We start from the raw sequence: 26,342 nt of genomic DNA, 5'->3' as shown, positions 1-26,342 counted from the left end.
GGCCAAAAATGAAATGCTGACAAATGTAGATATTTCAAATTTAATTGACACCTAAACGTACTTGAGATAGAAAAAAATACATATATACAGAAAATGGGAGTGCAGGATATGGGAATTAATAAGGAGAATTCTGCAATAATTCAAAAGGATGTTTTGGTTATGAAAAAATTAAATTTGTATATTTTATTACAGTATTGCTTTTTCCGGAATATTGAGATTATGGCACAAAGGGGTGTATGGACTTATCATTATTCTCCAAAAAAGGGCTCCCCAGATTTGAGGAAGTATTATTTTTTATTGACATAGTTTTTTAAAGAACAGCTACACAGAAACTCTAGGGAATTAAAGAATTTGTCCCTCTTAGACAGCAAAATACAGAGAATGAGGGATTTGGATGCACGGGCTTTTTCTTGCCGCTATGAGAGAGGAGGCTTGGGACTGCGGAGATTACCTGGGAACTCTTCCATGTGAACACAGCACAGACCTACCCGTGGAATTCCTTCCTGCATATCCTGCACAGTCAGTGTCAGTCAGAGCTCCCTGCTTGGCAAGGCCATGGAAAACCTTCAGCACCCCCAACTGCTGCGTGGTGGGGCCCTGAGAGCCCGGTTACATCTGGAATTTCCAGTGCCCTGCGAGCCTGTCCCATCCCACACAGCTCCACCGAGCTCATCTCAAATCCCGGGCAGTGCCCGCTGGGGCACTCCCAGTGCCAGGCAATGCAGAGCTCCTCTGCCAAGCCCTCCGGGGCTGCTGCAGGGCCACAGCGGCCTGTCCCAGCACGGGCTGCAGCCCCGGAGCTCTGACACCCCGGGCACTGGGAGCCTGCCCTCCCAGTGTCCCAGTTCCTTTCCTCCCACTCCGCATGCCCTGGAGCCAGCCAGGACACAGATCCCGGAGCACTCTGGAAGCCTATTCCACATGTAACAGGAAATCTTGCTGGGGTGTAAAAGGGAGCTCTCCAAAAACTGCCTGTCTGTTAAAAATGCAACATCTTCTTTCTGTGAACAACTGATTTGTGTCTAAAAGAGGCACATCCCACGTGTCAAGGGCTGTCCCAGGTGGTATCCAGCATTTCCTGTGCTCTCCTCTACAAATTATTCCTCTTACCTTAGAACCAAAAAAGCTTTCTAAAAAATTATAATTTTAGATTTCATGACAAATTTTTAAGAATCAGACATCACAAATCTTGAATTATTGACAAAATTCTACAATCCCCCAACTTGTTATTGAAATAGAAAAAAAACCACCAATAATTTTGTTGGGGAAACAACAGTGCTTCCCCTGAGCTCTTGTAAACACACTGGTTTAACAACAGACATGAGCCATGATCTTGGCTGTTCTTTGCAGTCACTGCTCCTGATCCCCTGCACTTTAACCGAAGACTGACTAGAAAATGAGCACAGACATCCCCAAAACAATGTATTTCTTTTGCACACATAAAAAGAACTAACTCGTATAACTAAAGACATAAATTTCCTAATCCCCAGTGCTACCAGGTAAAATGAGTGAAAATATGTATTGTGGTTTTGTGTTTTCACCCATTCTAATGTTATCCAAGAGAGGGAAAACAGTGTGAATTTTTAAAAGAGATAACACCTCTCTTGTTTCCATTTCAGAACACTTACACAAAGATTACTTCTTACTGGGACAGAAAAAAGAAAGTTTGTGGGAAACATCATGAAAATTCTGTATTTTGTGAAAACAGCCTAACTGCAAAGACTCACTAAAATTAGCAGCAATAAACTAGATCCAAATAAAATAATTAAAATACAATATATGTCCAGCATATTTACCATTCATGTTTATGTCTGATAGTGGCAGGAATTGAAGATACACTTTAGCAGTGAGCAATACTGGGATGTCAGCAGCTTTTGAACCCAAACATGCAGAACCCTCCATAGCAACACACATAAATGTTAAATTGATTCAATTATCCTCCACCTACATGCAGTGAGTCATCAGATTAAATATTAAGAAAATGCTTTTAGTTTAAAAATCCCCACAACCTCTGTGCAGGGCCAGCACAGCCCTTTGCAGGAGCTGCATCTGATCCACAAGAGGGCAACCAAATTCCACTGTAAAATGGACAAATATTCCTGTACAACAGAGAAGTCACTGTTCAGTTTAGGCCAAAGCCAGAGTATACCCCCACTCTGGGGTGGCTGGAAAGAGCTGTCCATGCACTGATGCCCGCTGATGTCTCTCCAGTGTTTTTGTGACACACAGCAGTGTCCCTTGAGCTGTGCTGGCAACTTCAGAACATCCACAGTTCAATACATCCATATTTCAGTACATCCATTCCCTGCTCAGGGCCACCCCAAGGGCCCATTGCTAACTCCACTCTGGCACCGTCAAGAATCTCCAACACACACACCCTGTCTTCTTTGCAAAAATCCCTGAATAAGCGACATTAGTGAAAGTGCCTGAAAAAGCCTCCCTGAGGTAACAGAACGTGCCTATACTGGTGTGCACAAGAGAGACACTGGAAACCAACACCTTTTGTCCAGGAGCAGTGGGCTGCAGCAGCACAGCTGCTTTGGATCATTCCCCCTTCACTGCCACAGCTAAAGGGGGAATAAATTTGCTGGTACTGTGCAAAGTGAAGCCCTACAAGCCCTCACCACAGAGCTCGCACAGACATCACAGTCCTGTTAATGCACCCCAGAGACAGACACAGCCCCTTCTGCCATCACTGTAAAATAACCAGTTCTGCACCCTCCAGGTACAGCCCGGCAAGAACACTGCATCTGCAGGGCTGGAACTGACAATTTCCTTGAAAGAAAAGTGTAAAACAAAACAACAAAGAAATAAGCAAACCTCCAGCACCTGAAAACTTTCACTGAAGAGGCTGATCAGAGTGTGTGTAACTTGGCAAACCAGAATTTTCCCACAAGCAAACTTTGGTTACTTGCTTTTTCACACTTCCTCTACAATGGTCCAAAACATTTTTTCAAAAGTCAATTTTTTCTTAGTTAAACTTAGTTAACTTTGATCTGCAGTATTTTTTAATGTCTCCTTTGGTGAGTCCCAGTTCTGAACACGCTGTTTGCTGATGCAAGTAGAGAGAAGCAGAGCAGCACAGTACTTACTGTTCTGGGCTGGGCACTGAGGTCCTCCGGCCCTCCACACCAATGTTGCTCTTGGGCCTCTTAACCACATGAGGTCTTGGGGGGCGAACCTGCAGCATGCACAGAGACATCTCATCAAACACTTCCCCTGATCCAACAGCAGACCCAGATAACAGATGTGGAGAACCATCAGTATCCTACAGGGATCTTCCATTCGGTGTTGCTTTGTCTTTTGTGCCACAACAATGTTACACATGAATGTGGATACACCAATGAATCTAAAGTATTAATATAAACCACATGGCCCCATGACTTGCAAATGAAACATATATCCTTGTCACTAAGTATGTGCTATTTGCTATGTCCTGTTTGGTATGGGCTGAATTTTGGAGAAACGACTCCCTAAGCATGAGCTTCCCCCTGTGCAGCCAGTGGCGAGAGTAAAGTTGGTGATGTCCCTGTGCTCTGGACATCGCACTGGGCAGTGGGGCTCAGCTCTGACACCACGACCCTTCTGGCCACCTGCTCCTAGGAACCCAGCTCCTCAGGTGAGGACTTCTGTGTAAGGGAGCGCTGCAAAATGTGTACTTAGGATAAATGTTTTAACATTAAAAACTCAGCTCCTTCTTCTTTAAAAATTTGCTTTCCTCCAGCAGCTGAACACAAACCCTCGCCAGCCATATCATCATTATCACTCCTGGTATTACATTAATCTTTTGTTGTCTGTAATAAAATCCAAAGCTTTTCTGTGGAAGATGATGTTGCTGCCAAACCAATCTCAAATACATATCCATCATCACTTTCTAAAGTATGGAACTTCAGCTTGATTTCTGACCAGGATCTCCACAAGCAAAAACCTTATTTCACAAGCATAAGCCTTATTTAAGGAAAGGAATAAGCACTTGTGCTCAAAGTTTGTGTATGTGCCAGCCTACACTGGTGAGGAATCCTGTGCTGAAATTACCCCTGCGAGTCAAATGTGGGAATTTGCAGCATCAGGGGCAGACTGTACACACCAGTTTCACGTGTTTTGCTAAGAAAGTACAACTCTACCTGAAATAAGAGTTTGCTCTGTTGGCTCAGCTCAATGCTAATCTCAACAAAAAATCCCCAAACACCCAAATAAAGTTGGAAATACAACTCAGCTCCTGACCTCCCAGAGCTTGTGCTCCCTTAAGAGGCACAACAGAAAGGAGCTGTTCATGGCCTACAGTCTGAGTGCTCTGGGGTGACTAAGGAAGTTTTAAAAAATATTATTTGTTGGGGGAGGGGGACTTTCCAGGTTTGTTTTGGTTTTGTTTTTTAAATTGTTCTTCCCAGGCACATAAACCTCAAATTTTCCTGCCAGGAGAAAGCCACCAAATTGTGTGTAGTGCTTCTGCCCTACACGCCAGTATGCAAAAAATAGCAGCAGCATTATTGCACTGAATTTTCATTTCAAAGGAAATGGTGCACAGCAGATATGATGAAGAAATCCAGAGCTGTATTGCCACTATTTCTTAGGAAAAAGGGCTTATGAAAAGGTCAGATGTTAAGGTCTTGGAGATCAGTCCCCACACAAGGCTGCTCCTCTCTACAATAAAGACAGCTTAAGAATGTGAATTTATAGCAGGAATGGAAGGATTAAGTTTGTGGCAACTTCAACTGAACTTGCAACGTGGTGAAACATGGGGAAAAGAACAACAGAGCTAATTAGAGGAGCTGAGCTGTCAGAGCGCAGCAGAATGGCTCGGTGCCAACAAACAAAAGGAATGGGCTGGCAATCAGCAGGATCGATGAAGAATACTGCTTCATTAGGGCTGATAAAACAGGGAGAGACCGCAGAGAGGAGTGCGGGAGAGGGGGGCGACAGGCAGGAGGAACGGGGGAGAGGAAAGCGCGAAGGAGAAAGGGAAAGAGAGGAAGAAAGCAAGCTGCTTAATTAAATGGGAGCTGGGAGCTGATGTGTAAAGCTGGCCTGTCAGCATGCTGGGAACACTTTCACCTTTCGGGTGGGTGTGCTGCCGAGGAGGGAGAGAGATGAGAGTTTGGGGTGGCTCTGGGGGCCCCCAGCCCGGTGCGGGGTGACAAAGCTAAGCGGGATTTAGAGCATTGTTCACAGGGAACTGCAGGGAAAAGCCAGGTATCAAGTCCATTCCTTGCTGGATTTTGAGTCTCACATAGCCACAGAGGCAAGGTTAAATGCTTATCAAATGCAAAAGTATCAAAGAAATCCAATTACGTGAGCACACAGCCAAAAGAAAAAAGGTAAACTTCCAGGACAGAAGGGTTGAATGTGCTTATTACTGCCCCCATCAACTTTATGCATAATTATTACATTTTAACTTTTTCTAATTGAATAAAGTTTCCAAACAGCCACTATTAATCCAAACAGACCTCCATTAATTAGAAGCAACAACCCTCTCTCTTTCATAATACCACCACCACTCATTTCCAAAGCAGCAGAATGCAAAGAACATCTCTGTTCTGCTTCCTTAACCTTTCTTTGGTCTGTGTTTTTGGCTTTATTATTAGCAATTACTCATATTGCAAGCGCTAGTGCCCATGGATTCCTCCTTACAGCACAAAGTACTTCTCTGGAATTCTGGTATTATGTGGCCTGGTCTCCTCCTTCAGTGCTTGTGTACAAGGCCAGGATAAATCACTTGCTGATACCCACCTCTGTAGGAGCTGCCAAGCCTGAGAGGGAAAAAGCAGCCTGCACAAAGTATTATTTACACATACAGAAATGTGTTGCAACTACTAAAAGCCAAATAACAGTTCTGAACAACAACAAATTTATGTATATTTTGTACAAGCATATTTTTGGGATTGATTATAATAATTTACATTTATCTTGAATTTCCCCTTGATGAATGAAGCCTTTCTGTTCCACTTACTGACACAGCCAGAGGAATGCAACAGGAGCTTTCATTATAACATTTCCAACCTTTTATCAATCACATTGGGAGCAAAGACAGTTGAACCAACCATGTTACAGTGAGGACTATTAATACACTGCAGCTGGGAGATTAAACAGTCTTAACAAGACTTCCACATAATAAATGACTCCATTTGAACAATATAGTTCAGCAACTTCGGTACAGAGGAATCACAACATGCCCCCTTACACCTGCCAAATGTGGAACACGAGGGCATGGAAGCACTACAGGAACCCCACAGTACACATGCAAAGACTGATCCTAGTGAAACACATCTGGGAGGGTCTCCCATGCCCATTGCATTTAAGAGAACACACATAATCATAGACAATGCTGCTTTTTAAACACAGAAAACAGAATTCTTCGGGGAAAAAAAAAACATTAAAATGACTCTGTTAAGCTAAACACCCAGAGTTAAAAAGAGGGAGGAGAAGAAACACATGCCACTGAAATGTCACACAGGAACATGCACCAGAGACCAAAAGTTAAAACACACACCCAGTTGCACTTGTTAACCAGTTACCTGCTCATCCAAAACACATTTTAACAAGTTTTAGCAAGATTAGATTTGAAAACTTGCATCTCTCTCTTTCTTATGCATGTATGTGTATGGATAAGGAAGCAAGATTATTTAGGGGGAATTATATTCATAAAGCTGAAGTCCTGAATACACATAAGTATCTTCCACGGCTGTAGCAAAAACCAATACCCCTCCTAAATTGATATGTCTTGCCTGTGCTTCTAAAGAAAATAAAAATCTACTGCAGACCCAGCAGGGTGCCCAGTTTTAACGCCATCCTGCACAGTCCATAGGTAAAAACTGTCCTACAGCGAGTGTTTTGGGGGGAAAACTGCTGAGATAAGGTATCCCTGCCTAACACAGTAAAGGCACTGCACTGTCAGTAATTTCTGTGCAGTTCTTCCATGGAAGAGTCCCTTCCTCTGGCCAACCTGCCATCCCTTTGTTTTACACCATGGAATTACCCAGTGTGTGTCACCCATAACACAGTGCCAATGTTCTACTGCCAAAGATCAACCTTGTTTTCTTCAAGTCTATTCACACATCTGTCCCATGGAGAAGAATTAGGCATCCCAATTAATTTAAAGAGTAACTTGCAGAGAATAAATATTTTCTCTTCAGGCTTCTGCTTCCTTTCAGATTTGAGTTCAGTGCAAGTCTTCAAAAGCTCACTGGCTAAAAACTTCTGCCAGCCAGTCTAGCAGAGCTTTGTGTGTAAGAAATCACTGCAAAAGTCAAACCAGACGTGGCCAGAGCAGCCCCAGTTACCTGCAGAGCTGCCCAAGAGCTGCAGGGCTCGCCAGAGAAAAGCAGAACAACCGCGGGTCCCAGGGCTGTGCCGCAGCAGAGAGAAGGCAGTTTAGGAGCATAATTCACACATGGCTTTTGTGCAGAGTTTGACAATCCAAACTACCAGGGTTTAGTAGTGCTACGAAGAGCATAACTCAGGCAGTGTTAAGCTGTGGCAGCGAAACAATCTCCAGCTACTCACGGGCCTGGAGGACCGCTGGATCTTTGGGGGCGGCGGCCGCGGCGGGCGGAGTCTGTGCTGCTGCAGCAAAGTGGAGACTAAATTAAAGTCACCTGCATGGAAACACTGCTGATGTCCTGGCAAAAGTGGCATGAGCATGTGACAGCACGTGATTACCTTCATACTCACCTCACAAAATCCCATTTTTCTTATTTTGTTTTTCCAAACCAGTGACAAACCTCATGAGCCACAATGTGCCTCGGCAGCACAGGTACCGTGTCTGCCTGGGCCGAACTCAGCTCTTGTCACACCAAAGGCAGCAGGGACAGCACTCCAACCAGACAGTCAAAATTTACTGACACAACAAAGATGTTCAAGGTGGAATCTTGGACCTTGAGGTCCAAGTGCTCTAGACTACATTTATGCAAATGGAAACCAGGATATTCAAAAACACTTTCACTAAAATCTCAAGTGATTTTTAGTACTAGTGAAAACTTATGCAGAAAGCCTCAAACCAGACATTTAAGAGCAAGGAAAAAAACTTTTCAAGCACTTAAAGGTGAGCTTATGTTCAGATCCTGTCCTGGATTGGACTCCGAAGTGACCAACAATTACAAGCCAGACCTTAAAGCATCATGATGGCCTAGAACTCAAAACTTCTTGTGCAAGTATCATTTTAGTTCTGTGTAAGTGAAAATGAACATACTACAAATACTCTATATATTTATATTTAAATAAACTACTCCTTTGCAGGAGCCAATTCTTTCATTTCCTTATCCTGTCACTAGATTATTTTTTCCAGCTGAGATTTAGATATCACCTATCTAAATCCTCTCTGATCAAAAAACAGTTCTACGTGTTTCCACAATAAAGACATACAAATGCTGCTTTGGGAAAAGATTAAAGGTGTAGAAGCCTTTTTTGTCTCTTGGACTTCTAACCAGGCATCATGTTCACTCCCAGAACTGTGACCTCAGTGCTTGTAACAACACAGGCAAATCCAACACTCAGTTTCCAATTTCAGTTACCCAGTGCTGCCAACAATGGAGTTTGTTGGGAGGTTTGTATGTGCTGCACCACACACTGCACTGCCGAGCCCCACATCTCAGAGCAGGGTAAGACAGAACTCCCCACTGGCAGCAGTGCTCTCTGCATTGAGCAGGGACAGGCCTGGCTTAACACAGGGCTGTGAACACAGGCAGGAGCAGGCCCAGGGCGGCGGGGAGGCACCTGCAGGGAACAGGGACTTTACCAGAGCCGCACTGCCAGTGTTGGTCCTCCTGTCTGTCACCACAGTGGGATAAGCAAGCATGTTCAAACTCTCCGTGTTTACTGGGAGAGCCACTGATTTGAAGTTAATTTGTTAATGCAGCAAAACACATTGTTTCTAAAAGGTCAGCAGGTGAAGCTGTGTTGGAATATCAACTTAATTACCTGGGCTGTAGGGATGAATGGGCACTAACCAGCACATGGCTGCAGTGCTAAAAGCTGCTAAATTGCTATTCTAGGTATGGTCCTAAATGTATGTACTACAGCTTTTCCTGTGAAGGGGAGAAATGCCTAAATTAGCACTTTCTCACCAATAGCTGTTTACTAGCATACCTTTTTCCTCTGGATATTTGCTTAATTGTCTTGTTCTAAATACTTCTGAAGCAACAAGACAGAAAATTTGCAGAAAGCCAATTTTATGACTGCGGATCTGGCACTGCTTTACTAATTATCAGACAAGTGACTTTAAGCTATGAGATGCTGGAGCAAGAAAAATCTTACATTCACTTTTACACTATCAAAATACTATTTAAAAATTATAGATCCCACATCTCATAAAGTAGCTATTATATACCCAAGGAACTTTCGCAATACAGCTATTTAGGGTTTTATACTAGAGAAAACATTACAAAAGGATAATTTTTCATCTGCAAGGTAACAGCCTGTGGGCAGAATATTATCCCAAACTAATTGTGGATGTCTTCTGAGATTTTTTTTTAAGGTGGTATTCAAAACAGAGCCTTGTGAGTAAATTAGAGGTGCTAGTTCATGTGTAACAACAAGTGCAACCAGAAGGAAATGCTCAAAGGAAACACAACCAGATGAAAACGGGTTTGTCAGTATGTGGAGAAAGAAGTGTTTCTCTTTCTCAGTTAGCAGTGAGGGTGTTTCCAATAATTTCCAAAACAAAGCTTTTCTACATAAGTATCTTGTTTCCTTCCGAACTTGAGGACTGGTTTGAAAATACTTTAAAGCCAATCAGCCATAGGAGAGAGATGCCTTGTGCTGGATGAAGCCAGGCTCACACACACCAGGCTGCAAGAGACCTGAAGTGCTGACTTTGGGAGAACACGCTGGACCTCAACTGAACACTCAATTAAAAAAAAAAGGGAGAAAATAACAACACTGAAAAATGTCTGGTACCTAAAAAGATTCAGTAGAGAAAGCAGATGGAATCTACGAGGCAGCTGTTTTATTATCCATCCAGATCCCTGCACAGCACACTCTGCTTTTTACATGCTCCCTTATGTACAGCTCACAAACTGGGATGACAGGAACAGTGTATGCTTTACAGCATATATTTTTAATTTACACTCTGAAATACTTCAACGGAAATCTGCTGGGTCCTGTGATAAAAATAATTTCCATGTTTTAAGGGATGCCTCATTCTTCAAGCCACATTTGTAGATAGGGAAGGTAGAACAAGTCTGGCAAAAATGCAGCAACACCTAAAGCCAAAATCCCAAAACCACGGGAACACCACTGCGGATTATTAATGTTGATAACTGATGCTATTCTAAAAACTCATGCCTTAAACAATAAACTCCTGGGCTGTAGAACTGAATGGTACTTTATTTTTTTGTCTGCAATTACAGAAAAAAAGGGAAGAATTTTGAAAATGACATGCATATATTTTTCTATGTGTGTTCAGGAGCCTTAGACAGGCCATGCCCAAAGCAGCATGTGTTGTTCTGTGATGTAGATAGGAGGAATATGATGGTATCTGTGGTTAAAGGCCTGTCAAGACTTCTGATCACTTCCCAGCTCCAGCGACAGGAAAGTCCCTGTCCTATGCAAACCAGCAGTAAAACCCACAGAAGGTGGTATCAGTAAAATCTGAGACTGTGACCACTTAGTGGTCCACTCTCACTTTCTGCCTGCTGAAGCAGCTGAACATCCACCCTGACCTCCTCCCATCTATACGTGCACTCAGTTCTTCTAAAAAAATGTAAGCCACCCCATAACCATTAAACTGATACAATCTGACACTTTGCAGTTTGAGAACTCCTGACATTTTCCAAAGGAGATGCCTGTCAACAGCCTCTTATTTACCTGGCACAGAGCCCAGGTACCACAGTCTGAAAGCCACTGCACACTGAGCTACATGCAGTTGGTACCTCTTCCCACGAACAGGTGCCTACAGAACACAAAACATTTAATTCAATTTAGAGTCATTCTGGTTCAAAGAAGCCTCACACGTGTTGATTCCATTTTGTTCCCGTGTAGTGAGGCCCTGGATAGGAAAGGATCATGCTGCAGACAGTAACTACACAAGGCAGGAGCAGGCCAGGGTTCTGCTGATCCCCTTTCCACTTGCTCTGCTCTGGTCCTGCAGAGCTTTGCCATCCCTGCTCCTCACTGGGCCTTCCTTAGCAATTTACTCCAGCACTCACCACCATTTGGACAAGGGATTCATTTGTCATGATTCACTACACTAAACACACACACACCAGATTTCTGTTCTGAGAAGGTGTCAGAAAAACCAAAGAAATTTCTACACAAAGAATGGACTTTGAGCCCCTTTCTTTGAGATACTCACTGTGACACAGAACACTGCAGCCCTTTTTACCTGTTCTCCTTGTCCCCTCAGGCAACCACTGCTGACTTTGTATAATTTCTTGTAACTTCTCTGATATTTTGGCACCACTTTGCAGTTAACTTTTTGCACCAGATTTTTTTCTGGACCCTGCAGTAACAGCAGAATCCTGCACTGACAATATCCATGCCTCCATCCTAGATGGGTAACTCAGTGAACACAGAGGGATGTTCCTGGTGCTATACTAAGCCAGGAAGATACCCTATGGACTCTTGCACTGCACAATAGGCCTTACCCTGAAGCAGCACAACCTTCATTTGTCCAGAAGGAGAATAAAACCCCAGCTCTCTGTGACGTTGCTGCATAATGACAGGACCATGAAGGAAAACTCCCTTAACTCATTGAAGCAGGCCCTTTCCAGATTACAGCAAACCAGCAAGGAGGGCTTTGTCCAACTATTCACAGAGGCAAAACAGGGAAGGGGTTGAAAGAGAATCTCACTGAGATGATCATTTTTCCAGAGGACTTCTACCAAAATGAGGTTCATTTTGCTGTGGTTTGTTTTCATTCTATTCCTCAACATACACGGATGGAGAGACACGTTGCAAAAAATCCCAGACCCCAGGAATGTATTTATCCCCATGTGTTAAAGCCTATCCATCTTCTACCTCAGCAGAGTTTAAAATCACAGCTAATAGGTTAACAACTGTTTTTCTTCTGCTTCAGATGAAGAATATCAGAAAGCTGGGGGAATATTCGGCTTCCCAATTTGTACTGACTGCTCAGTGCTACCTGCAATGTCTGTTTGACAGGACTGACATTTTGTACTGCTGTGAGATGGGAGAACGTGTGACATTTTTATTCATGGTGGCGTACGCCCTTGTAATGATCAGCCCTGGTCGATGTGCTTACTGCAGCAGCCCCGAGCCCTCGGAGAACAAACACGAGCCCGAGGTGCCAGCAGTTTGGCTGCCTTATTAAACACCACCAGGATTCTAACGAAGAGCAACTGCTGGAAAATCTCACTGTCAAATCCTCAAGGACATTGTCAACATGGAACTAACTACATATATTTTTCATTTAAAATACTAGAAAATCCAGCAATACAATATTAAATTTGAAGAAAAAAGCCACACTGGTTTGTGTGTGTTTTCTTTTTAAACTGGTCATTTTGTTAGCTTTTGTTGGCTTTCTGTGGTCCTGATGCTGGAATTCAAATCAAAGAGATCATGTAACGCACATGATTTAAAATGTTGGAAAATGGACAGATCCCTTATTATCTCTTAACAGCTATTCCTCTCTAGCAAGTAGAATACTTGCACAGAAAAAAAAAAAGAAAAAGAAAAAGAAAAAAGAGATGGTCTCTCATTTAAGGAGTTCTGTAAACAGCAATGACTCTCTGCTTCGCTCAGCTTCATCATTCACCAAGCCAGGCTGCATAATTGGGGGGACACTCTCCTCCACACACCCACAGAAGGACATGGACCCTCGGTCTGCAGTCTGGCACTCCCAGCTGTTTTATTTGGTATTCATCAGCCCAGCTCTGAAGGGCAAATCCAAAAAATGCCTGGCCAAACAAACTGTCACAGTGGGGTCAGCACTTAGAAGAATCATATGTTTCACATACTCTTTCCCTTTAATCTCCTGGTTTAATCCAGTGGCCCAGAGGTCAATTCAGACAGTTCTGGCCTAACTGTACATATCAACTTCATAAGTAATACATAAGAAGCTTCTGGATGCTGATCTACATTGATAGAGAAGCAAGTCATCCATAAGACACTGCGAGCTCTCCTCAGGTTGTCAATCTAGGTGATTTGGGTAGCCTTGCATGTACTGATGTATTTATTTTCTATGTATGTATTATTTATAAAGCACAACTCTCCTTCCACATGCCAGCAGTGATGGACCAAGATCCTCTCTACAAGATATTTATGGGTTCCTCAGCAGAACAGGACTAACAAGGAGACTCTGCAGACACGTTACAGCTGCTGTCGCTTGTCACAAGCCCTGGGAGGTCAGCTCTGCCAGCATTCCCTTCACACATCCAGCCATTGCAGCACCTGACACCATGTATCCGGAGCAGGACAGTGATTCCTAACATCCCTGTGTGAGGAGTGCCTGAAATACCGAGACAGCTGGAAAACACTAAAAGCCATAGTCTGCAAAGTGCTTTTTCATGGCTGAACACATCTGCTGGATGTAGACTGGGGCCACAATCTCACTGCAAAGCATGAATTCTTGCATGGCACCAGGCCCACAGGGACTCCACTGCTGCAGTGGCTGGAGAGAACCCAGCTGTGCCTGCTCCTTGGGAAGCCCTGGGGAGCAGGTGCAGGAGGGGCAGAGACCCAGGGCACACTCTGCAGGTGCTGCTCACACTTGTCCCTGATGGGCACACATGGCCAGTGCAGGCTTTCCCTAACACCCACCCCATGGATTGTCAGCTCTGCTAATCCTGCACACCACAAAGCAGAATTTCAATCCTTTCTTGTCTTGTCCATTGGCACTGGTTTTACTCCTCTGACAACAAACACTGTCCCCTAAGAACCTGATGGGACATTTGAGTGGTCTCAAGCAGACATTAGATGGACAAGTGCTTCTGGGTCAAGACATCTGTCTTTCTTGTGGGGTGACTTTTACTGAGCAACATTGAATTTGTTCCTGAAAGGAACAGGCAAAGAAAGGAGTGAGAATAAATGAGGGTAGAAGAGATACTTTCTGAAGACAAAATAATTTTAAAGAACTTACACTTTTGCTAAATCCATAAAGAATCAAATGAAGAAAGGGAGGAAACCCCATGTGGGTCCACAGAAAGGAAATGGGAACCCACATTGCTCATCCATGGGGAAGAGTGGAAAGGAGGCTCATTTTCTTAATGAAGGTCCCACTATTGTCTGAGCAGCTCAGAGTGGCCAGAGGAGGAGCTGGCTCTGCAACCAGAGCATACAGTTATACGAATATTAGCAAATGAACTTGTTTTCCCCTTTCCCCTTTGGTTTCTACCTCAGTGCTACACAATGCCTGCTGTGATCCAGGGGAATCTGCTATTGTTCCAATGCACCTGGGTGTGAAGGGAGTCACAGGGTCTGGCAAAGGAGCCTTCCTCCCTTCCCTACTTCATCCCTTTTACCCTGGAGATAATCCCTCCTCTGCTGCCTCTGGCCTCAGCGATCCAGTTCTGCATTCCTGGAATGTAGCTGGCTGGTGTTCTCCCCATCTTCCCCTGACCTCTTAATGCCATTTAATCTCCTGGAAGAAGAGCACTGCCCTACAAAGCCGAATTGTTTGTTCTGTGTGTCCAAGTGAAGACTGTGAATAGGAGAAATGAACATGTTCATTTACAGCAAAAGGGCTCAGAACAGCAAATAAGATGGCAATTTCCATGCTGTGGCCTGCAAAAGTTTAACAGCAGTCAGAATGAGCTGGGGAGAGAACCCAGAGAAGCCTTTCCACAGTCAGACAAGCTGCTTCAGTACATTAGTGCATTTTCCATTTGTTTCATAGCTGTTTATGTTAGTCCCCAGAGCACTGGTTCTCTGTAGTTTGCATCAAGAGTAAAACATGATTGAATCTCTCTACTAAAGATATACGTGGAAGAGTCTTTTGTATTTTCCTAAACTGTACACCTTTTGGTACACAAATGGAATTAAATATCCTATTTGCTGGTAAATAAAAACAAGCCATAGAAAACATAAACCCAGCTAAGCTGACAAAAGACATTCTAATTATAACAGACACAATTAGAGAGCTGTACAGAGCTGCCAGGAGCACTTGCTTCTAATGAAATGATTCCCTTTCCCAACAAGTGATGTTTCTGGCAGCTTATCATTTGCTGGTTTAATTGCACTAAATCAGTGGTGCTACTGACTGTGGGGAAGCTCCTAAGGAAGAACGTTTCTAAGTGTAGGTTTGATTTAGAAGCCCTTGGGCTCATCCTGTGTGCTCACACCACCCGTCCCAGACTAGTGGGAAGACTGGGCACAGGTACCAATCCTGTATGAACTCTGTGGGTCCTGCCAAAGTAGCCCAAACAGCTGCTTGCTTGGACAAGGCACCTGTTCAAAACAGTCACTATGACACTGTGTAGTGTTTATTCTCCAAACAGCTCAAGGACAACACAGACACGTGTGTTCTACCTAAAAAGTACAAGTGTAGGCATGGAAACAAGGGCCCAAACCCCCGAGTCACAAATCGCCTGTATCAGCGTCCCACTCTACCTTGGTCAGGGCTTACAGGGCTCCCAGTGCCTGCCCTGCCTGGCACACTGGGAAGGATCCTGAGGAGAGCTCTGGCAGTTGAATATGCAGCCTGTGTTCTGATGCTTTAAGGACATTTTGGTCAGGTTTTAAGACAAAAAACAGAAGAAAGCAAGTAATAGGACATTTATAGAATCATTAAGGTTGAAAAAGACTGGTCAGATCATCAAGTCCAACCATCAGCCCAGCATCACAAGAGATACTCTCTGTAGCACTGGATCTTCCATAATTATTAACCTTACTCTTCCCCCAAACACGGAGCACTACTCAGTACTACAAGCCTCTCATTTGAATCTTGGCCTTGGCTTGAAAATTAAACCCTGAGCCATCCCTGAGCCGCCTGTACCGCTCCTGCTACTTGTTGACTGCAGTTGCATTGTCCCAGAGTCTGTGGTGATAGTTCCTGTATTTGGCTGAGGCACGAATCAGTAAGAAAGGCACACCCTGGGAAAAGCATGCGAAGTCCCACCCAGGAAAAGCAGTGGTCCCACCCTCCCACGGTGGTGTCTTTAGTAAGAGCACTTTGTTTAGATCTTTACCGCATTGCCCCAGGCTCTCTGGCTAAAATCCTTTTCACCATCCAGGAGAGCTTTTCCACAATGTCTTCATGATGCACAGAAAGCATCATTAAAACAATTCCATAATAAACAAGGCTCTCCAATGATGCCCGATCACCACTCACCAAGACGAGCCAGGTCATACAGAATCTGCCCCCCCCCCGGCCCCCCGTCAGATAATTATTGCCAAATTTTGGTGAACCATCAGCTGAGGGGCTGTGCTTTCACAGGCATTTCAAGATATTTTACTGATATTTTCATAGCCTAACAACTGCAGATACACAACTGTGTTTGGAAAAGCTAGCAACTCCCTCACTCTAGGGTGAGAGATAATGAGTTAAAATTAAAGGTTGCTGCTGGCTCGCTAGCCCATCCCCCTTTAGCTAATCTGTCATGTAATGAAGAGGAGCACCCAGCACAGGACAGCTCGCTGCCGGCTCACTTACAGCGAGCTGATTAAGAATGTTCAACCAACAGCACACTGCAGACCTTTCCGAGGAAAATAAATAGACTGTATGCAAATGTGTTTGTCACTTTGACAGCACGTCTCAATTAAAGGCCCGCGCGGCGGCTGTGTGGCGCTCGCTGCGGCGCCGCGGCCGGGCTCCCTGCATCGCCGCGCGCCCCGAGCCGGGGCCCTGACCCCCAGCGCACGCATGCATTTTAAACCTCGCTGCCAGCCGCACAATGCTGCACTCCGAGAGAGCCCCTGACAATGAGAAAAAAGCCTCTTTCATCCTCTTCAGTTTAGAAGAGCTGTGAATGCACAAACAGCCCTTATTTCAGAGTTCTTGTGCCTTTTTAATTGTTCCCACCTTCTGTATTCTAGACAGAGTTAAAAGTGACACTAAAATCTCTGCCTTTAATCACGAGTTAGAAGCCATCTCCCGTTTATACAGTAAATGTTGCTGCTTTTTTCCTCCCCAAAGCCTTAATCTATATTTCATAAACCTGAACATCTTTTCCTTTTAAATGAAAGTATGATTCCATTTTTGTTTTGGCATTGGGCTATCAGGAAAAGCAGACCTGTGCCAGGACAAAGGCTGTGAGTGAGAGAGCCCTACAACTGCTAAGTCAGATCAGTTTTTGGAAACCAACATTTGTAATGTGATGACAGCAATAAGCATTTAGCCAGAGAGCCTCTCCCCACAGCCAGGGGTCAGGAAAGCTGATGTGTGTTTCTTTCGACACAGAGAAAGTGATCATTTAAAAATTTGAAAGTGACTACTAAAAAACCTCATGAATTTAAATTTGCACTTACCACTCAAATATATATTTCATTAATCTACCATAATGTTTGAACCATCCATCGTTCACAAAAATCTGAAGGAGAAACTGAAAATAAATTGTAATATTATCTGATTTCTGACTGCTTCAAATGAAATGTAACATGTCCCTGCTGGAGCTAGATGGCTGCATTCCTCCAGTAGCCCAAATTCCTCTCGACTGTATTGGCACAGAAAGTAATGGAAAAATAAATCTCTGCAAATACTTAATTGGAAGAGAATGATTTTTAAAAAGTCTCCAAGAACTTACATTTAGCACAGTGGCAAAAGTACTGAAAGAAATAAATCTAATTCTAAAATGATGCAGACAACACTGCTCTGAGCACTGATCAGACCTGGGGTAGCCCCATCTAATACCTGAACAGTCAGTGCAGCCACACCAACTGGTTTCTATTCATAGACACTTCTCTGAAACTGGTTTGCTTCACATTTTATAATGTTTTACAATTGCTTTAAAATTACACTTTGCTTCTTTAGAAGAAATGAGATACTCCCTCCTTCTTTTCTGGTCAGAACAGTGTAAAGAATAGATAGAGCAAAAGAAAAGAGAACTGTGAATATAAATCCTGTTATTTTTTGAGTCAGGCTACACTTAATAGGGGAACACGGGCAAACTAATAATAAATACTGGCTGTTTTTCCATGAAAATCACAGCAACTACAACATTTTCTAAATAGTTAGCTCTTCAAACCTCCCCACAAACTCTGTTTTGCAGACGTACCAAAAGAAACATTACACGAGTAACTAATGTGAACAGCTCAGCTGTCGATACTGAATACAGAGTACACTAACAAGCTATTAATTGATTTTTCCATCTTAGTTCATCGTATTTAATTTTCAGAGAATGTTCAAATGCTTTAATAGTTGGATGTTCCATATTGACACTAATGATCTGGCTAGATAACAGGGGATTTTTAAATATTACACCCTCAGTCCTGAGGGCTGTAGCACCTTGCATGCTAAAACAGCCACAAAATAGTTTGTACAGTTGCTACAATAACTATGCTTCACTCTCCCAATTCACTTACGGTTTGTTTTCCCCAAAATCATCATATGAACAAAAGGAACCAGTAAACCCCAGAAAAATTAGGTTTTGGAACCCCTTTAAACAGATACAACAGAAGTAAAACTAAAATAGCATAGTTCATAACGAATAATGAAGTGTTTGGCATATTTGTTATCATGACTTCTTTCTGAACTATTTTTGCTGAGTCACATGATTTAGAGAAACTTTACACTAAGACCTACCTGACCAAAATGTACTGTGATTGGTCTCCTGTCCTCTCTTAATTTTGGGTCCTTCTTCTCAACCAGTGGCGACGGTGCCGTCCTCGGCAGGGGCTCCTCCGGCGCTGCTGAGCACCCGTTCTCAGCAATGTCCTGTGTGGTAGGAAAAGGTGAATAGCATGGCCAGGAACACTCCAGAGTGAGGGGAAGGTGCACAAAGGAGACACTAAAGGATAATGCTGACTAACGATTTGGATGTTCGGGGAAAAAAACACCAAAGTACAGAAAAGAAAACATCATTAGAATAGAACACTTCATCCGTCAGAGCTTGTACACAACCCCTCTCTCCTCCCAGTACCAGTGGTGCCAACAGGACATTCAGTAAAACGTCTGACTTAAAACACGCAAAAACCAGGAAGTGCACGTGGAGAAAAAAACTATAGCTCAGATTTTCTGTTTTAGAAATGAATTCAACAGAAGCCCAGGAACAGGGCATTCTGCTTATTGTAAACCTAAATGAAGACAGTAATTCCATTTATGTACTGCACAGAATTATCCATAGCAGAACAATTACTGGTGGAAGTGACAAGGAGAGATGGAACTCAGAGCTCAGTTAGCTTTGCATTTCATCTTGGAGTCTGTGTGTACTGCATATGCCTCCAGGAGAGGGTACAACACCAAGGGGTGTCTGGCAGAACACTTTTTGTTTGCTTTGACATCAGGTCTCCTCTCCAGAAGTGAAGTGACCCACCAGCCCAGGTTAGAGGACTTGGCAAGTGCAGGCATGGGGTGCGTAACACAGGTTTTGAAAAAGACAAAGGCCTGCAGACATCAGGAATCAGAGAAGGAGCAAAGAGTTTGAAAGTGAGTTGAGAAACAGTCTGTAACGCAGTGGGCCCCAAACCTTACATCTCTGCAACAATGCCAAGGAAATAATGCTGGGTAAATATGGAGAGAAGGCTGCACACGCTGGAGCTCTGCAAGGCTGACCTGAGGGTGGCTGCTGCCACCGGCAGGGCTTTGATTCCCTGACCTCTGACACGGCCCTGCGAGCCCCCGGCTCGCTCAGGTACAATAATGAGCTGTGTAAGCTGATGGCCAATTAGAAATGGTTCCTTTGGACACACACTGACCTAATGTGTTTAGGTCAAATGAAACAAAAAGCTGGATGGACTTTCTAAGGGGCTTTGTCTGCTCCACAGAGGAGCTGAGACCCCTCTTTAGATCCAGCTGGTAGAGCAGTGGTTCCCCAATATGGGCATAAGGATCGTGGGGAATTAACACTTGTTAAGGTCAAACTAGAGAGAAAAACTTCTTCTTCCCCCCCACCCCCCGCCCTCCAGCTGCACAATGCCACCTTGTCTTGAAAAGGTACAACAAAGTCCTCCGAATTAGTAACAAAGAGCCCCAAAACAAGGCAATGACAAGAAAGCTGAGTGTCTGTCAAACTCCTACTCCAGCTCCAGACAGCACTGAGCCCCCAAGGGATCCACTCAGTTTTGGACTCATCACCTATGGCAGCACTATTCCCTGTAATGACACTAAACACAACCCAATTTACATATTTCTGTGGGGGTGGAGGTGCCTGGAGCTGCTGAAGCTCCAGCACACCCAGGGCCACCCAACCTGCACTGAGCAAGGGCTGCTCCCGGCCCAGCACAGCTCTGCCTGGAGCTGTGGCTCCAATCAAGGCAGCACACAGCTGGGAAACAATGGAAAGCAAAGCACCTTCCCAAGCAAATTCCCAAAAAAAATGGAAAAAGGACACAAAAGTCTGGACATGAAGGGAATGGGAGGAGATAAAAGATAGAGAGATTAAGCCATTAAGCAAAACCCTCTCAGATGTGTAACGATCACTGCAAATCCTTGAGCTTTTATTGCTATAGATTGGCTCTACGTCTCTGATGATATAATTGCATATAAAAGATAACATGTTCCTAAAGCCTACTTCCACTGTGTTTGGTGCACAGACTTCCAAAGAAAATACAACTTTTTTTTTTTAATTGCTTAATAAAATATTAGAATTAAATTATTTGATTCCTCTCTACTTTTTCATCATCCCCAAAAGGCAAACAAATCATCAATACAGCTTCATTCTCAAAGCAAAATCTGCTTCACAAAAGTTTTTCTACCTTCAATGAAAACACATTTGAGTTAAAAAAACAGTGAAACCTGATCTTAAATTTTGTAATGGAGTGCAAACACTGGCTAGAGAGGAGCAAAACATATTTTGAACGTCTTGAACATTGTGCAGGCCATGTTATAAAGCTCTAAATGAGCTGTTTCTAGAATACCAGGCATTAACTAGAGCCACACAGGGCTCTAGGAACGAAAATAATGTTGAATACATTAATGCCAAGTGCCCAACCATTTATATAAATTGTCTTAGCCAGAGCTTTCAGTAAGTTCCATTCTCCTGACTGAAAGTTGAGGACGGTACCATTCATATTCCTCCTTCTTCCTAATTCTATGCAGTTAAGCTTCAAATGAGCCACTAACGGAGGGACTTGACCACCACAGTCCATTTGTGAGATGGAAAAAGGCAGCCTTTGCAGAAAATACAAAAAGGGAAATGAGAAAGAAAAAAGAGGAAAAAAAAGGAAAAAAGAACTGTATCAGATATAAAATAAAGCTACCAGGCTGTATCTATTAACAATTATTTGCTCTCACTCATAAGAATCCTCTGAAAACTATTTCTGTTGCTTTGAAATACTGCACCACAAATGAACAAGGGATGGAAATGGAGCCCCATTCAATCTCCACTATCATATTAAAGAAGGACCTTACACACACCACAGTGACCTCTCAACAGGTCAATCCTGCATTTCTCATTTGCAATTCAAACCCAAGACTGGAGCAGACCAAGGGCAAAATGGGCTCTTGATTATATTTAAGAGGTCACCATTGCTATGCAGAGTTGGAGGAAGCAGACCTCCAGCTTTATTGCATTTTTAAATTCTATCTTGTACAGAAGCTGCTCAGATTTGGCAGCAAAAACTGGAAAAGGGATGTTTATATTTGACTTTTCCTTACCAGGGGCCTGCAGACTTTCTATATTAATAATGGAAAATAGTATGTTAAAATGCAGTGGATAGTAAGTTCAGTTTAAAAATAACCTCAGGTTACTCTTAGAAGATGAAAGACTAGCATCCCAAATTTGGCAAAAAGTAAGTATTTAATGATACCAGGATGTCAGACAGTTAACTCTCACACATGCTAGCGAGGAAACACAGGACAAATCCAATGCTCTTACTTAAAACTGGGGAGGATGCATTAATAGACCTGTGCATAACAGACCCATAACAGAGCAGCACAGACGTTTAGATTAAAAATGAGGGTGACCAAAACAGTGTTTGCTATTTTTATCACTTTAAACCGAGCAATCCCTAATTTTACAGTTACCTTCCTATCTGCATTCACATGGAGAAGAGGATGGGATAGAAAAGGAAAGAATAATAAAGGAAGGAGAGGTAGAGCAGTGTATGTCAACTACTCACAGCAATCTTTTAAGTTCTTGTGAAAGCCTATGCTGAACAATCATGTTTAAGCATCTCACTTATAGAAACACCACATAATAAGGAAGGTGAAACAAAATCGGGCCATTAAGTTGTAAATGTTATGTGTGTTTTTTAAAGAGAAGCCTGCTGCTTGACAGACCAGGACAACAAAAATAATAAAACAAAGCAATGACTGAATGAGGCTTTTCTCAGCCTCGTATACAAATGTCACACAACAGCACACAATTTTATTAGCATTTAAAATGCAGGAAAAAATCTGGTCATGTTACACAGCTCCAACTGCTTTAGAAACACACAAGAGAAGGCCAAACATTTTATTATTTAGGAAGGTTATGTCCAGAAATGAAACACGTGGAATGACATAAGGAAATCCATGTACAAGAAAACTGCTTCATGGTTTTATTCTTTTCAAATTATACCTACAGTGGTCATATATAACTTAGTGTAATAAAATAAAATGGCATAAAGGCATCTGAAGCAACTTTACCTTCCCCAAGAATCTACAGCAATGTCTAGAGTGTGTAGAGAGGGAACAGCAGTTGGAATGCACACAGGTAATTCCTCGCTTTGCAGCCCAGCTGCACAGAAACTCCTTTCAAAGAACAGGCTGGTGACAGGCTCAGGTGCATTTCTGTCTGCCCACCAACATATTTGTAGCCCCAACTTAAGAGGATGGGCTAGAAATTTAGAGAAGAAATTTACAGAGAGCACAGATTAAAAAAAACCAAAACCCAAACTCCTATGCAACAAATGGAATACAAATTTCTGAATAAGAACTTCAGTTCTCTCAGCAGGTTGGCTGTCTTGCCTCCCCCGATGACTGAGAGCTCCGATTCACAGAATAAGGAGAGTATCTGCAATAACCCAGGGCAGAGTTACCCATCTGTTCATAAGGTGTGTGTCAGTGTGAACTATACCTGTGGTTTATAAGGAGCAATTGGCATTGGATAACACTTCCCTCAAACACAGTGCAGCAGTTTGGAATTGTGCTGTTTCCAAACACACAGATTTGGGAACAACAAACAGTTTGAGTATTTTTTTCTTCAGTAATTCCAACTGGGAAAAGACACCAACTCTAATAAATTCCTTCCTGTCTGAACTTTGCAACGGACATTCAAGAAATGCAGAAATACCCTTCCCAGTGGCAGACAGACATGATGTTATTTTTCCTGACTGACTACTGCAAAAATAACAACAATTTGCCATTTGCAAAAAGTTCACTGCCAGAACTGTAGGGAAGAGCTCCCAGTCCACATGCAGTCCCCTTCCACAGTGCCCCAGCACGAAGGACAGGAGCAGGACCACTCCAAACAGAACACTCAATTTTCTGCCTTTTGTGGGTTTAAGTCAGAGCTTTAATGTATTTGAAGACAATTTTTTTTGTCTGTGAATATTTATAAGTGTGAAAAATCCAGGACAGCTGGTAATGCATTTTGAAGTGTGCTAACAACACTGTATCAAACAGCTTCCTATTGATCACATCATGCTTTCAGTGGCTAAGGATTTCAGACGTGGTGCTTATACATTTTGAATAAGAACTTCAAGTACCTTTTGCTTCAAGCGGTTTTTCACTTCTTTTATTCCCATTTTTGCATGATCTTTTGCCTGCATGAAAAATTAATTTAAGTTAAAATTCCTTTCTATTTCCAGCAGTGACTAGGTTTGTTTCCAGTTAATAAAAACGGCAATAAAAAAATGTAACAAGATACTGAAAACACATTAAAACAAACAGAGAGCTAAAGAGACCCCAAATAAACAAAAAACATCACCCCACCTTTGTCACAAAAACGTTGTTTTCCCTGTTTTGAAGCCATAGACATCTTTCATCTTTTTGCATTCCACAGCCTCACTGTTCCCCTGTAAGTATTTATCTTTGCTATAAACTTCTATTCTTCCACACCGGCAGTGAGCCTGCAAACTCTCCTTGCAGTGCTCTGGATGCCAGTTCCATTTAGTAGAGCCAATCTCATCCTACTCCTCTCTCTCAGGCTGGAGAAAGGCAGCAAAAAACCCAAGTTTGAATGGTTATCTCAATGCTTTTTGTAGCATTATTTCCCAGAATTGAGCATATAAGAAATCCTCACTTGTTTCTGTGCTGTTTGATCTGGCAGAGTGGAGCTGGCAGCCACACACGATAGCACAGCAACACACCAGCTGTTTGTTAACAGCACTGAAAACACGTCCATTTAAAGAATAACTCAGTAAGTTGGGCTCTAAATAAGCAGGTATAAGAAATCTCTAGGGAAAATTAATTGACATTTAGAAAAGACGGAAACAATTTGGAAAATGAGAGGATTCCCTTCTTTTGGTGAAGCTGCAAGCAGGGAAAGCTGAGGTAACAATGATTTCCAACAGAGCAATGATGAGATGGTAGAGCTGCCTAGCAGAGCACACAGGCACTATTTCCCAGAAAGAGTTCTGTGTAATAAATGGAATTTATCATCTGTACTTTCAAAAGAAATCACAAGTTCCCATTGTCCTTTGCATTTCAATTGAGTTTAAATTTCAAAATGACTTTTTCATTTAAATTTGAAATTCGAATGAATGTATATTTTGAGTAATTCTGTGAGTCCAATAAAAATGGATGTAAAGTCTTGAGTCTCATTTGAAAGGTTAAAACAGAATTGTAATTAGACTCTTATCTCAGTAGTAAGCCAGTACTCAATACTTACAAACTTATAGACAGTCTTCATGGCAGGGTTAGCCTTGGTCTTTACTGTATTTAAAATGGCTCCACTTCCTTTCTGTAATTATAGTAACAAGGGAAGAAACGTTATCAAAGCTCTTTAAAGCAAACAGCAATCTAAAATCCACCATTCTTAACTTAAAATAACAGAGCATTAACTATGCTTATTAGCAGAGCTGAGTATGAAAAGGTCAAATTTAAAGAAAAAGGCCCAAGGAAAACCAGACTGAATCTTGCTCTTGTTTTGCCCAATTCTATTTAATACAGCACTTGTCCAAGGAAAAATACGGGTGTCTGCCAAGAGCTCTTGTCTTACATGTCTTACAAACCCTGTTCTGTGCTTCCACTCACCCTCAGGGGTGTCCTGTACATTGCATTAAAATCCTAAACAAGTTTAAGACACAAGTACCCTGAGCAACACTCAGTGTGTGAGGCAGAGACTCTGTCCCAGGACAGCCTGTACGTTCAATGTGAAGAGGGGAGATCTGTTTTTACTTTGCTCTTTTGCTTTCCCTCATCCCACAGTCCTGTTTATCACATACATGCTGCCTTTTTAAGATACAAGTAGTTGATAAAGGGATAAATTGAGGGAAAATGAAATCTAACTCCAGTCACAAACACTAATTCTGAAAAGCTGAATTTCATGTGATGAATATAATCGAAGTGATGAGCCAGTGATACATCAGATGCAATAATCTGTTTGTCTGGCTGGTGTTTTACACCCCTGCCACACCCCACGGACTATTGCTGTACAGCACCTTACTGAAAAACACAGGAGAAGGGCAAAATCCAGGGAATTAAACCCTAGCTAATGTAGTTCCTATTTTCAGTGCAGAATTACATTTCCAGAGATCAAATTTGTTATATGCAATCAGATGTAAACAGCTTTAAGATTTACTGTCTCTGTCACTAGATGAAAATCTTCAATGGGCCAACCCCAGCTCCAGGGTTGTCTGGCAGGATCTCGTGTGCTTACCCTCACTGTGGACAGCCACTGGTGGTACAGTTTGTCGCTACCTACAGAGAATCAAACACACAAACAAACAAAATCAAACCCTCTGCTGAACAGGAAACAAGCTTCAAACATGAAGTGTTGGCACTTAGTGGTTCTGGAGCATGGACAGAACAGGACAGCCAGCCTTTTCTTTTAGGAGAAAACATAATAGTGATGAGAGATTTACACTTTCCTATTTTCTCTGTGTTTTCTCACACATTTGAGAACACAGATGTTTTTAAACTCACTAAAAGAAATCTGAGGTGTCTCTAGGTAAAGCCAAGATTCTTTGTCCAATGCAAGAACACTTCTAGTTGTACTTTACTAAGTGGTAAAGCTAAGGTTTTGTAAGACTGAACAGGCATACTCAGACTACAATACATTATTCAAAGTTCTTGACAGAGGAAAGAACAAAAATTTAAGACATTTCAGGCTGCCAGGATCACTAAGCCTCAGTTACTTACCTAGCAGCAATGACCAATTACATCATGATAATCCACAAATGGTAAGCCAACAAAAGTGTCTGAAATA

The 26,342-nt window shown here is 42.6% G+C and overlaps 1 protein-coding gene across 6 annotated transcripts in view; it reads right to left on the bottom strand.

The window, feature by feature from the left end:
* DENND1A (DENN domain containing 1A) overlaps positions 1–26,342 on the bottom strand; it is a 159,876-nt gene that overhangs the window by 8,340 nt on the left and 125,194 nt on the right. For 3 of the 6 annotated variants that reach the window (XM_039561625.1, XM_039561628.1, XM_039561630.1), the window contains 6 exons: positions 25,794–25,834; positions 24,804–24,875; positions 23,680–23,736; positions 18,635–18,766; positions 7,504–7,563; positions 3,093–3,181 (listed from right to left, as the gene is read on the bottom strand). In XM_039561625.1, coding sequence (XP_039417559.1) covers positions 3,093–3,181; positions 7,504–7,563; positions 18,635–18,766; positions 23,680–23,736; positions 24,804–24,875; positions 25,794–25,834 — 451 coding nt within the window. The remainder of the gene's footprint in view (positions 1–3,092; positions 3,182–7,503; positions 7,564–18,634; positions 18,767–23,679; positions 23,737–24,803; positions 24,876–25,793; positions 25,835–26,342) is intronic. The other 3 variants (XM_039561627.1, XM_039561629.1, XM_039561626.1) reach the window with 2 other exon arrangements.

The sequence above is a fragment of the Corvus cornix genome, chromosome 17 (assembly GCF_000738735.6).
Source record: "Corvus cornix cornix isolate S_Up_H32 chromosome 17, ASM73873v5, whole genome shotgun sequence".
NCBI classification, from domain to species: domain Eukaryota; kingdom Metazoa; phylum Chordata; class Aves; order Passeriformes; family Corvidae; genus Corvus; species Corvus cornix.
Note: the sequence above shows the minus strand (reverse complement) of the source record. Positions and strands in the feature narration are given on the sequence as shown.